Genomic DNA, 13636 nt, shown 5'->3' on the forward strand with positions numbered 1-13636 from the left:
AATAGCCAATCACGTGTTTGGAGGCAAGAGGGCTGGGGATGATCCCAGGGGACAGAATAGCTTTGGCACAGTTGTGTTTAATATAATGTATTTCCCAAAATACCAGCCTGACCTTTTCACAAACTCCTCAAAGAGGATGCGGTGAGAATACCCCTGCTGGCGGATGCTGACTGTCTCTAGGATGCCCGTGGAGCGGAGCTGGGCCCGCACTTTGTCTGTGGAGAACTTCAGGGCCTCTCGGTCATCATTGGGCTTGATGCAGCGTACAAAGTGGGGCTGTCCCACCACCATTTTAGAGAGCAGATCCATCAGAGAATACTACCAGGGGAAAAAATGCACAAGAAGTGAGGTTACCAAAATCATAATGGATAATTACAACAGTGGCCGGCCCAGGCTTCCAGGGCAGATTGTCACCTTGTAAACAACTCATGGAACCTTTGAGGCTAAACAAGAATTCAGCAAAAAGAAATAACAATATAAGTTCTGATTTATATTCTTCTGTACTTATAGCTGCCTGTGGATTTTCTTTAAACATCACCTAGGGCCAAGCAATATCCCACTTGGCAGAAACTCAGCCATCTAAGAATTTGCTTAGATTATCCCATAACTGTTGCCAGAATTAGCTTGTCTCTGATATTTCACGGTGATGCTCCATCAACTGTATCTGTAATTTTACAGGTCCAGCTTTCAGGGAAGGGGTCAGTTGCCTCCTTAACCTAACAATCACCAGAAAGTCTAAGGCAAAATGAGAAGAATAAAGAGGGCAAAGAAAACAAGAAAACTGGACGGTAAAAGGAGATTCTAATGAAGATGAATTAACATACACCAAATGGCTGTGTAGAGAACAGAAAGAGCACATGGAAAACTAGGAGTGCTCTCTGTTTCTCACAGACATTCACAGCAGCAGTTCTTCTTTTGGACGTGTCTTTGGGGCAATTACAAGCCACACATAAAATCAGTCCCATTATTTCATAATTTTACCTGCTACTGATCCAAAATGGTGTTAACCTAGCTTGGCAATGCGCCATTTTTTTAGCATTTGGGGACTAGTATTTTGAGGACACCCAACTGTTTGTTATGGATATACTTCTGAAAAGTGCACGCCAATGGCTTCTTCTGCTGAAAGAGGGACTCTAGGATCTTGAGGATAACCTTATAGTTAGAGCCTTCAAATCCCATACATGCAGAAACTAGGAGAGTATAATCAAACCACTAAGGGGATCAGGATAAGAAATAAATGGCAATTAGAAATGTCCAACCATGAGTGATGAAACAGGGGCTGAAAACCTACCTGTTGGAGAAGCTGTAGCAGGCATCACTATATCAATGGAACGCTGGACCCAAAGACCTCTAGGTCCCTACAGTCCATACACTGAGGCCCATTCTAGTCTACCTCTAAAGCACAGGTCAGACTTCTTGGCTCTAGGTCCTTCTTGAACCCACTAGCTTTGGGTGGAACCTTCTTTCCATGGTGCCGGCTCCCAGGCCCACCCTCCAGCCTGCCTGGCAACTCCAGCTCATGATCCACCTGACTTACTATCCCTGCCAAGTCCCTTACTTTGGCAACACCACCTTACAACCTTATTTTGTTGTCCCTGGTTTCAGTAGTTCTGTCTTTGGACTAACAGCATCTCCATCGTGAAGTTGCCTGGACCTCAGTTCCCTATGGTCAGTGATCTCTAATGGGTTCCCAATCCCAGTGCTTCATAATTTGAAAATAAACAAATCTGTGCAAATCAGTACAAAGTGACAGTCTCTTATCTTTCCTCTCTAATGCGCATTTGACAGAGTCCTTATGGAGACAACATTTTTACTCAAAAGAGTCATTCACCAGGTAAAAATATCAGGAATTGGGGTAACAGAGATGGGAAATAATTGCACTCAGGCAAATGGCTCTTGCAATGGGTCAATTCAGTCTAGGAAAATAAAGTTGAAGCTAAGACATATTTTCTCATGAACTTGATAAGCCTCCTTCTGCAATTTTATTAACTACTTTACTTCTCAGTAAATATGCTGGGAAAGTGGCTGACTCCAGTAGCTTTAAGGCCAAGAAGCAGCTGAAACACTAAGAGAATCAGCACATTCAGTGGACTATGTGCCAGTGGCAGAGGGCCCTCTGTAGACACTTGCGGTCTCATGCTGTACTCAAGGGTGGGTTCCCTGTTATAATTCTCCTTTCCCTACACCTCCATCTTTCCTAACTGACTCTGAGCTTTGCTCTTGTTTCAGTGACTCTGTGGTATCTAGGCCTCTTGTGCGAAGGGCTGACTCATCTTTTCTGAAAACAGGCAGAGAAGAGATCAAGAAGACTCCTTACCCGAAAGTAAGAAGCCATGGTTTGCCCCTTCATGTTGGTGGTTTCTTCCGGATGCCGTATCACCTCCAGAGTGTCCACCTGGAACATAAGCAGAGACAGTGGTTTGGGTATAGAGACAGCTTATTTTCTGACATTTCCCAAAATGTGAAAGGCTATTTGGTCAAATACCTGAGGGGCCTTGATGTTTATGATGTAATAGTACATACTATAGTACATACTCATTTAAAGACATCTTAAAGAAAAACAGAATTTACACCGTTCTACTTATTTGACAACGACCACACTCTGTGATATACTATATGGTTTCAGTACAAACCCCAACCATGTTCTTTCTGTATTTCTCCACATTCTACTGGGCCCTTATTTAGTTCTCCAATAATGTCATATGAGACCATGCTATTTTTAAAAAGAAAACTGGGTAATAACACATGAAGCTGGGCAATTTCAAAGTGAAAGTGAAGTCACTCAGTCGTGTCCGACTCTTTGTGACCCCATGGACTGTAGCCTACCAGGCTCCTCAGTTCATGGAATTTTCCAGGCATGAATACTGGAGTGGGTTGCCATTTCCTTCTCCAGTGGATCTTCCCGACCCAGGGATCAAACCCGGGTCTCCCACATTGCAGGCAGACACTTTACTGTCTGAGCTGTGAAAGTCGCTCAGGCATGTCTGACTCTTTGCGACCCCCATAGACAATACAGTCCATGGAATTCTCTAGGCCAGAATACTAGAGTGGGTAGACTTTCCCTTCTCCAGGGGATCTTCCCAACCTGGAGAATTTTGGCCTGGAGGATTCCATGGACTGTATCATCCATGGGGTCGCAAAGAGTTGGACAAGACTGAGCGGCTTTCACTTTCACTGTAATTACAAAAACACAGACCCAAAGCCCAGGTTGCACCACAAGAGAATTAGTGAAATCCTAACTGCCTTCCTGCTATCAGACTCTGACCCTGCAACATCCCTCCTGCTGCCCACAGTTCCCACATGTTCACTGTGGACCAGAGCTTAGAGTACACCTGTTCCCAAGTGTCTGCCCCAAATACCTGGGCTGACTGGAAAGAATTTATGAATGAAAGCCACGGTAGCAAACAATTGCAGGCACCCTGTATTCCATCATTTTATCTCAATGATAAAATGCCTGCTTCTGCACACACAGAGCTGTTTGGTTTGCAGAGCATATGAGCAGCGTCTCAGCACCAGCCTCTGTGGTAGCCTCCCATCTGCTCGGAACAGGTGGCAGGGGTATGAAGCCGGAACACTTGAACTGGAAGACGCTGCTGTCAGCACGTGTGTTCCACTCAGTGGGCTGCTGCCCGGGCAGCTACCTCCCCGCAGGGTGAGGATGTCTGTAGCCTTGTTCAACAACAGTGAGAAGAGGCTACTTAGAAGGGATGGGGCCATGGGAGGTGGCTGAATAACGAGACTTACTCGAGGGGTATTTAGGAAACTGTTTGCAAAACTGAAGAAAACGCTTCAACTGGCTTGTATAAAGAAAACAGGTATGTTTAAGAAGGGGAATAAACAAGGAACTAAGTTTTCAAACTAGAAAAGCAACCTAAATAGTGAGCAGGAATCTGAGGGTGTCTCTGAGCAAAGTGCCATGAGCTGGGGGCAGTGCAGCTTTCTTTCTCTAGGCTGCAGACTGGATCTGTTCCCAGAGCCATCGTTTCATCTGGATGTAGCTGAGCAACAGTATAACTGCCTGTAGTTGTTTTTGTTTTTTTAATGAGAAAGGAGGAAATGACAGCTCTGTGTTGAAAAGGAAGGTTGCTCTCACATAGAAAAGAAAGAACACAATATACCCACCCCCCTGCATAGGTCCGATGGCGCTACCTGCAGGGACCGCACGGTAGGTTCCTTCCCTATCTCACCCTCACTAGGAGGACACAGCTCAGCATTGGTGAGATTTGGGGAAAGCTAATTTGGACTGAAGCAAGGAGGATCTTGGCTACGGTCTGCCTTTGGCCAAACTGTATATTCTGACAGTTTTCCTAAACATTCTTTCTCCTTATTTTCTTTCTCCCCACCTGACTTTCATACACACACACAACTTTTGAGAATTTTTCCACTATTTCTTTTTATTCAGAGATCCTCCCTGAAGAACCACAGCTTGCTTTGAACTCTGCTTTTCCTCCTTCATTTCCCTCCCTTTTTATTCAAATTAGCCGGCTAGTGCCAGCCCCCCAGGCTCTAATCCACTGTGAAAGGGCATCTGGGAAACTCATCCATATTTCTCTTATTAGTAGAATTTACCTGTTACCCTTCTTCAGAACATACAGCAGACCCTTGGCATTTGAGAATTTTAACAGTTTAGTGATTAGGAAAATCTTTGATGTATATTAATTCTGCTAAGATATAACTTTAAAAGTGTGATATATACTGTTTTCAAGATCAGTACCCATCCCCTGTAGCAAGTTGGAAAAATATAGAATGAAGCACCAGTTTGCAATCCAAGATACAGGGCTGGAAGTATTATTAACTTCCCAAAGCCTGTTATTTAAAAACCACTGCTGTGCGCACACACACACATGAGGTCAGTCAGTTCCCCTTCCTTTATTGCCATGTTTGATTCAGTTTTAGTAATCACCCAGCATGACTTCAAGTTCTGCTCTTTTACTCACATACAGAGTAACTCTTGGGTAGTAAAAACCTATTCTCTTACATATAACTTGGAAATGTTAATGCATGTCTATAGTTCAGCACCTACATATCTAGTACTATATTTTAAAGAATAAATAACATACTATTGGGGTTCCTTCTGATTTTAGAATTTGGAGAGGTCTTGGGTTGGTCAAGAGTCTCTTGGATTGGCAAAGGGTATTTGCATAGTTATGAAGTTCCCCTGTACATGGAGTGGATCTAAAAGAGGGACTTGCACTTCGGACAAGGAACATACCAGAAGTTGCCTCTCTTGAACTTTTAAAGTAGGAGGACTTTGTCTGCATTGGGCCTACCATGGACTCTGTGCTGTGCTGTGCTAAGTTGCGTCCAACTTTGTGACCCTATGGACTGGCTCCTCTGTCCATGGGATTTTCCAGGCAAGAATACTGGAGTGGGTTCCATGCCTTCCCTCCAGGGGATCTTCCTGAGGGATAGAACCTGCATCTCCAGCGGCTCCTGCATTGCAGGCAGTTTCTTTACTGCTGAGTCACCAGGGAAGCCCACCATGAACTCTGCTGCTGCTGCTAAGTCACTTCAGTCGTGTCCGACTCTGTGCGACCCCATAGACGGCAGCCCACCAGGCTCCCCCATCCCTGGGATTCTCCAGGCAAGAACACTGGAGTGGGTTGCCATTTCCTTCTCCAATGCATGAGAGTGAAAAGTGAAAGTGAAGTCGCTCAGTTGTGTCCGACTCCTAGCAACCCCATGGACTGCAGCCTACCAGGCTCCTCCGTCCATGGGATTTTCCAGGCAAGAGTACTGGAGTGGGGTGCCATTGCCTTTTCCAACCATGAACTCTACAGAACTGCAAAAAACTCAAAGCCAAAAGAAATGCAAAGGTTATTGTCTAAATTAAGAGCTTGTCTTTCTGAACTGATTTCATTAATAGTTAAAGCTAAGTGTTAGTCGTTCAGTCATGTCAACTCTTTCGGACCCCATGGACTGCAGCCCACCAGGCTCCTCCGTCCATAGGATTCTCCAGGCAAGAATACTGGAATGGGTTGCCATTCCCTTCTCCAAGGGATCTTATCCACCCAGGAATAGAAACTAAGTATCCTGCATTGCAGGCTGATTCTTTACCATCTGAGCTACCCAGGAAGCCCCCAATTAATGGTTTTAATTTAAAAAATAAAGTTTCTTAGAAATGATCCAGAAAGTAGATTCTATTGAAGCCATCATCTAGCAAATTGTTCTTTCCAAAGGAGGGGATTTCACAACAGCAAAAACAACAAAGTCTTTTCTGTAGATTCTTATAAATTTTTACCTCAGATAGTAGGAAAAAAGGTTGGGAGAGCTTCCAAGGCTCAGGGGGTTTGTGCTGTAGGGCCCAGGGCTTGGAATTGGACACACTTGGTTCAAATTCCGGCTCCTGTGCTTAATAGCTATGTGGACTTTGACTTATTAACTTTTCAAAGTCTGTGTTATTTAAAAACCACTGTCTTGCACATGTGCGCACACAGAAAAGGTCAGTCAGTTCCCCTTCCTTTATTACCATGTTTGATTCGGTTTTAGTTCAGTAATCCATGGGGTTGCAAAGAGTCAGACATGACTTAGCAACTGAACAATAATAATCAATATTAAGGATGCTGGGTTTTTATTTCACGGAATAAGGTGAGTACTGAGCAACTTCACTTTCACTTTCATGCACTGGAGAAGGAAATGGCAACCCACTCCAGTGTTCTTGCCTGGAGAATCCCAGGGACAGGGGAGCCTGGTGGGCTGCTGTCTATGGGGTCACACAGAGTCGGACACGACTGAGCGACTTCACTTTCACTTTTCACTCTCATGCATTGGAGAAGGAAATGGCAACCCACTCCAGTGTTCTTGCCTGGAGAATCCCAGGGACAGGGGAGCCTGGTGGGCTGCCGTCTATGGGGTCACATAAAGTCCGACACGACTGAAGTGACTTAGCAGCAAGGTGAGTACTAGCTCCCATGCAACATAGCAAGGAAATCTTTTTATTTATTGGCAGAGAAAATACTTCCAATGAAACCAATTTCAAAATGATCAGTATAACCAGTATTCTGGATAAAAACATCGTCTGTCTAACCCAGTATACCCTTCTTCTACATCACCAATTGATATAACCATATAAGCCAACTGGAGCTAATCAAGCTTGCTGTGTCAAGAAAGCCCACAAGACAAATGTCCTGCCTGATTCCTTGTGAGTGGTGCTAGTTAGCCTTCAAAATAGTCATGAATAAGCTTTACAGTTTGTGGTACAGACTCCAGGCCCATAGGAAATGAGCAAGCTTCCGTATACATATGGACTACACACATGGAATTTTAGATGGTTATCAAAACATGAGTAATAAAACATTTATTGTTTCCAATGTGAAATCACTATACTAAACACTTTGCCTACATTATGTCAATGAATTCTCAAAAGGACACTATGAGGTAAACATCATTGTTACTACTATTTTACATATAAGGAAGTTAATGCTCAAAGATTTTAGGTAAATTTCCCAGAGTCTTGCAGCCAGTAACTGGCCATGCCTAAGTCTGAACCCAGTTCTGATTTCAAAACCTACTCCTTAAACATAATATAATGCCTTTATATGTGATTTGTTATAAGTTATAAAAATCAGTCTGAAAGCATGGTATTATTAAAAAGATTTGCCTCATCTGTCAACTAAATTTACTCTAGGATAAAGACATAGCTTCCAAAAAGCCTCGAAAACCATCTACATCTCAGTAATAAATGAAAAACTGGAGGAATTTTTTCCTTTGGTCTCAGTAATTACCTACGATTTGCATCTCAAACCTCAGAAGTGTTTATACTTGGCCTCTTGACAAAGCCTTTGGTCAAGAATTTTTACTGCTATCAAGTGATGCATCCGTCTCTTAAGGAAAAAGCCCCTGCAGCATCACTCCCCTCAAAAGTCTCCATGGCGCTGAATGAGGAAGCAAGGCTGGTGCGGACACCAGCCCAGGGTGGGGGTGCTAAATGTGGTGGAGGCTAGCTTCCGGCAGGGCCACCTCTTCTACTCTTTCTTGGATAAGGCAGAGAGGAATTGGTGGAGCTTTTTATTGCTGTTGTTACCCTCATATTTTCTAATGCCTTAATTAGAATTTTCAACTCATCTTCTCTCCAAGGAAAATAAATCTCTAGTCATTTTCATCTCACCTATATATATATTGTAGTGATGTAAATACACACCACACACTAGAGGGCACACTTCTCACATAGGCAGTGCAGGGAAGGAGATAACAATGTGTGGATAGGGAGTGTGGAAGGCAGAGGAATAGGTCCTAGCAGAATCTAGAGGTCAAAACATCAAACTGAGCAAAAGACGGGACTATAGGCTGACATCAAATAGTACACAGGAGACTCTCATTTTTTTTTTTTTTTTGGTCATGATCCTTTTTAGAAGGAGTCTCAGTTAATCAGTTCAGTCGCTCAGTCGTGTCCGACTCTTTGCGACCCCAATGACTGCAGCACGCCAGGCCTCCCTGTCCGTCACCAACTCCTGGAGTTTATTCAAACTCATGTCCATTGAGTCAGTGATGCCATCCAACCATCTCATCCTTTGTCATCCCCTTCTCCTCTCGCCTTCCATCTTTCCCAGCATCAGGGTGTTTTACAATGAGTCAGTTCTTCACATCAGGTGGCCAAAGTATTGGAGAAGGAGTCTGGTGGAAGCCAAAGACTCCGAAAAAAACACACACACACACACATATGGTTGATCCTCATCATTTGTGGATCTATATTGGTGAATTTGTCTACTTGCTGAAATGTACTTTTACTCTCCAAATCAATCAATGCTCACATGCTTTCATGGTCACTTACAGACATGCAGAGTGGTGGAAACTGATACCCGGATGTGCATGCTCCCAGCGGAGGTTGAACAAAGTGACACTCTCTCTGTCTTCCTGTTCCAGCTCTCACACCATAAACAAGTATCTTTTTCAAGGTGTACTTAAGTGCCAGAATTTTTCCTTTTTTTGTGCTTTTGACTGGTGATTATACTGTTCAAAATAGCACCTAATCACAGGACTGAAGTCCTATTGAGAGTTCCTAAGAGTAAGAAGGCTCTGATGTGCCTATTGGAACATATTTGTGTGTTAGTTTAGCTTCACTCAGGCATGAGTCACAGTGCTGCTGGCCTTGAGTTCAATGACACAAATACTGTATTTGAAATAATGTTTATACAAAGAAATACGGCATATAGTTAATTATTTGTAAGAAGTATCTACAGTGGACCCTTTAGCCACAGAGGTTTGAACTACATGGATCCACTTACATGCAGATGTTTTTCAATAGTAAATACAGCACTGCTACACAATCTATGGCTACTGAATCTGCATCTGTAGGACTGTGGATACAGAGAGCCCACAGGAAAGTTATTAGTGGACTTTTTACTGCATGGAGGGTTGGTGTCCCTAACCTCCATGTTCTTCAAGGGTCACCTGCATTAAATATAATGTTTTTAAAGAGAAACACACACAATACAGGTTATATATTAATCAGTTGACAACAGTATTGTGACCAGAGGCTTGCAGGAGCCTAACCATGTATTTCTAGGAGCAATGCTTCAAGATTTGCTGATTCAGCATTCACAGAAGCCTCATAGAACATAACTTTTGTGAATAATGAGAATCAAGTGCATTGAACACAAACAACATTTACATATAATGTCAACAGACTCTCAGAACCACTGAAACCCCTCTGTAAACCAGACCTAGGGTCCCACATAACTCATGTTAAACAGCCCTAATATCCTGCCACAAACGCACATGGTTGAAAAGCAGAATATTCTATAGGATTGTGCTAACAATGTGGATATAAGAATTTCTGCTAACAAAGATGATCTGAATCCTTACTATGTGCAGGTCTTTTATTCTCAGAGGAAGTGAGTATAGATATGTATGTCTGTATCAATTTGTGGGTAATATTCATATATTATATGTGGTTGTATTGATTATTCTTTGTTAAATGAATCAATTAATATTCAGTATAAACAAAGGGTAAGAAAATTCAGAGCCATGACCTGTTTATTATCCCCTCACCTTTCAGATCATTATTTCTTGCTGCTAGTATACACAATGAACATTAAGCAGCCATTCCTTGAGATTTGGGCTAAACATTAGCAGGAAGAATGCAACAGTTAAAAATATTTTACAGCCGGACATTTAGCAACTTGTCTAACACCCTCTTTGCATGGATAAGTGCATCACTCATTTTCCAGAGAGCAAAGCAGATTAATAGGAGTGGGTTTGGTTTCTTTCCTCCCTGCTGACTCCTTTTGTTATCCTACTCTGTACGTTGGTGATAGCTTCAAGAAAAAGTGGAATGTGTGCACTTCTTCCTGTGGCTGTGGATGTGAACATGTGCTAAGTTGCTTTAGTCGTGTTCAACTCTGCAATGCCATGGATCGAAGCCCACCAGGCTCCTCTATCCATGGGATTCTCCAGGCAAGAATCCTGGAGTGGGTTGCCATGCCCTCCTCCAAGGGATCTTCCTAACCCAGGGATTGAACCTGCTTTTCTTCCATCTCCTGCACTGGGAGGTGGGGTCTTTTCCACTCGCATCACCTGGGAAGCCCTTATATCTTCCCAGATGGACTTTATTTTCAAGTGTCATTGTTCTGTAAACTTAAGTAGTATTTCTGAGAATCAGGTAAAGGGGTCTGCATATACCATGTGGCATAAGGATTATTTTGAACTGAAGACATATAAGTAACAACAGTTGCAAGAAGAAGCTTTTCTAAACTCCCCTTATCTGCCTGAAAGCAAAGCCTCCAAAAATAATTCAACTGTCATAAATCCCCTCCCTGGGAGCTTTGCAATCACAGAAGATTGATTCCTATCACCAGAGATGAGAGGTCAGCACTGGGATAAGAAATTGCTGAAATAGATAGTGTCATATAAAACTGTTATACTTCCCATTTATTTTCCTAAAGGACCATTTATTTTTCCCAAGTCACTGATTGTCCCAGAAGTGTCCTTCTTCCTCTCTTCATCTCCTATTAAGATGGTATAGAAACCTAAAAATCTAACTGGCCCTTAGAGTCACTTTTTTGGTGAACCTCTGTATGTATATCACTAAAATATGTTTTTTTCTCTTGCTAATCTGTCAGTTCAAGTTGAATTCAGTCATCAAACACTGAACTTAAGAGGGTAGAGGAAAAATATTTTTCCCCTGACACAGGATTGTAAAGGATTCCATGATGATGTTTCAAATCTCTTAACCCCAAATTCCTAAATGCCTCAGTCTCTATTCTAGACTTCCCGGGTAGTGGGTCAGATAAAGGAAACTAATACTGCCCACCTAGGATGATCCCTAGGGTGGGAATGTCTTATGGTCCACAGTACTTTGGGTACAAACCTACGACTCACCTTGAGTCTCCCAGAACTGAAATGTGGAGGCAAAGATCTTGAGGCTGCTGTTATCCTGGCTCTTGTCTGGGCCAAGTTACCTGTGAAAAGAAGACAAAAAATTAAGGCAAAGGAAAAGTTAAAGAATAGTATGATAAGTAATTTTTCCCTTTGTGTCCCTGTATTTTTCAGAATGTTCTAAATGATCTGCCCTGAACTTGAAACATTTGGAAAAATTTTGAAATTCACTTATATAAATTATAAGTAAAATATAATATTTATAAGCTATAATTTGTAATATAAATTAAATTTATATTAGTTTAATAAGCAAATAAGAAAGCACAAAGTCTCCCATTCACTTAACAAGCTAGTGCTTAGTCGCTCAGTCGTGTCTGATTCTTTGTGACCCATGGACTGTAGACTGCCTGGTTCCTCTGCCCATGGGATTCTCCAGGCAGGAATATCGGAGTGGGTTGCCATGTCCCCCTCCAGGGGATCTTCCCAACCCAGGGATCAAACTAGAGATTGAAGGAAATTACTATAACATAAGAGAACCATATATGAAATTCCCATAACTCATGCACTCAACAGTGAAAAATTGGAAGTTTTTCCTCTAAGATTAGGAACAAGACAAGAATGTCCACTCTCACCACTTCTATTCAACATAATACTGGCAGCCCTGGCTAGGTCAGTTAGGCAAGAAATAGAAATTAAAGGCATCCAAATTGTAAAGTAAGAAGTAAAATTATCTCCATTCACAGATGACATCATCTTACATATAGAAAACCCTAAAGATCATACACATGCACTAGCAAATGAATTCAAAGTTGTAGGATATAAAATCAACATATCTTGAGAGTCCCTTGGACTGCATGGAGATCCAACCAGTCCATTCTGAAGGAGATCAGCCCTGGGATTTCTTTGGAAGGAATGATGCTGAAGCTGAAACTCCAGTACTTTGGCCACCTCATGAGAAGAGTTGACTCACTGGAAAAGACTCTGATGCTGGGAGGGATTGGGGGCAGGAGGAGAAGGGGACGACAGAGGATGAGATGGCTGGATGGCATCACTGACTCGATGGACGTGAGTCTGAGTGAACTCCGGGAGTTGGTGATGGACAGGGAGGCCTGGCGTGCTGCGATTCATGGGGTCACAAAGAGTCAGACACGACTGAGCGACTGATTTGATCTGATCTGATAAAAAGTCAGTGGCATTTATATACACTAACAATGAAAATCTGAAAAGGGAGTTAAGAAAACAGTTCCATTTACAATGGCATCAATAAGAATAAAATACTTAGGAGTAAACTTAACCAAGGAGGTGAAAATTTATACACTGAAAACTATATAACACTCCTGAAAGAAACCAACAAAAGCACAAATAAATGGAAAGCTATTCCATTGTGAGGGAGAAAAAATACACTTTTTCCTCTACCTGTTAGGGGAAGCACACTGATTGAAACCGCCCACCCTGGCCAGGCACCATAGTAACCATTTGCATGAGTGGTTTTATCACAGGAGGTCCTGGTAAGGACCAGGAAACTAATAAGCCTCCACCAACCAGAAAAGTTTGAGAAAGGTCAAAAGGAGACACCACCTGTCCGCCCACCTCCCAGAATCCTCCTCTCTGGCATCCATCTTGGCTGAACAAGGCATGCACCACCAGGAAGGACTCTGAATCAGAACTGTTGGCTAAGGACAACCCAGAAACTAACCGCATCACCATAAAACCCGAGACTGCAAGCCATGTGGCAGAGCTGTTCTCCTGGGTTCCCTTACCCTACTGCTCTCCACCCAGGTGCCCTTTCCCAATAAAATCTCTTGCTTTGTCAGCAGATGTGTCTCCTTGGACAATTCATTTCCGAGTGTTAGACAAGAGCCCAGTTTCGGGCCCTGGAACCGGTCCCCTTTCCTACAACATACCCACCTTAGGTCCATTGGCTGGGGCCCTGCAAATTAGACTGACAGAGGATAGAGTAGCAAGAGAAAAACAATCAGAAGTTTACTAATGCATGCATTGCACATATATATAGGATTACCCAGTGATGAGTAATTCAAAGGGGTGGTTAGAACTTGGACTTACATAGATATTAACAAAAGAACAATAAATTGATAAAGAAGTGAAAGACAAAGAAAAAGAACTTTGAGTTTCCAGGGGTGGGAAATTATGGTAAGGGTAGATATATAAGGAAGGGCTTCCCTGGTGGCTCAGTGGTAAAGAACCCACCTGCCAATGCAGGAGACGTGGGTTCTATCTTTGGGTCAAGAAGATACTCTGGAGAAGGAAATGGCAACCCACTCCATTCTTGACTGGAAAATCCCATGGATTTTCCATGGAC

At 42.7% G+C, this 13636-nt stretch overlaps 1 protein-coding gene across 1 annotated transcript in view; it reads right to left on the reverse strand.

Annotated features, from left to right (window-relative positions):
* Positions 1-13636, reverse strand: part of MYO3B (myosin IIIB) — a 559309-nt gene that overhangs the window by 182899 nt on the left and 362774 nt on the right. Inside the window, 3 exon segments of the mRNA XM_055572295.1 lie at positions 113-318; positions 2318-2395; positions 11320-11399. Of these exon segments, the coding sequence (XP_055428270.1) occupies positions 113-318; positions 2318-2395; positions 11320-11399 (364 nt within the window).

The sequence above is a fragment of the Bubalus kerabau genome, chromosome 3 (genome assembly GCF_029407905.1).
Source record: "Bubalus kerabau isolate K-KA32 ecotype Philippines breed swamp buffalo chromosome 3, PCC_UOA_SB_1v2, whole genome shotgun sequence".
Lineage (NCBI taxonomy): Eukaryota > Metazoa > Chordata > Mammalia > Artiodactyla > Bovidae > Bubalus > Bubalus kerabau.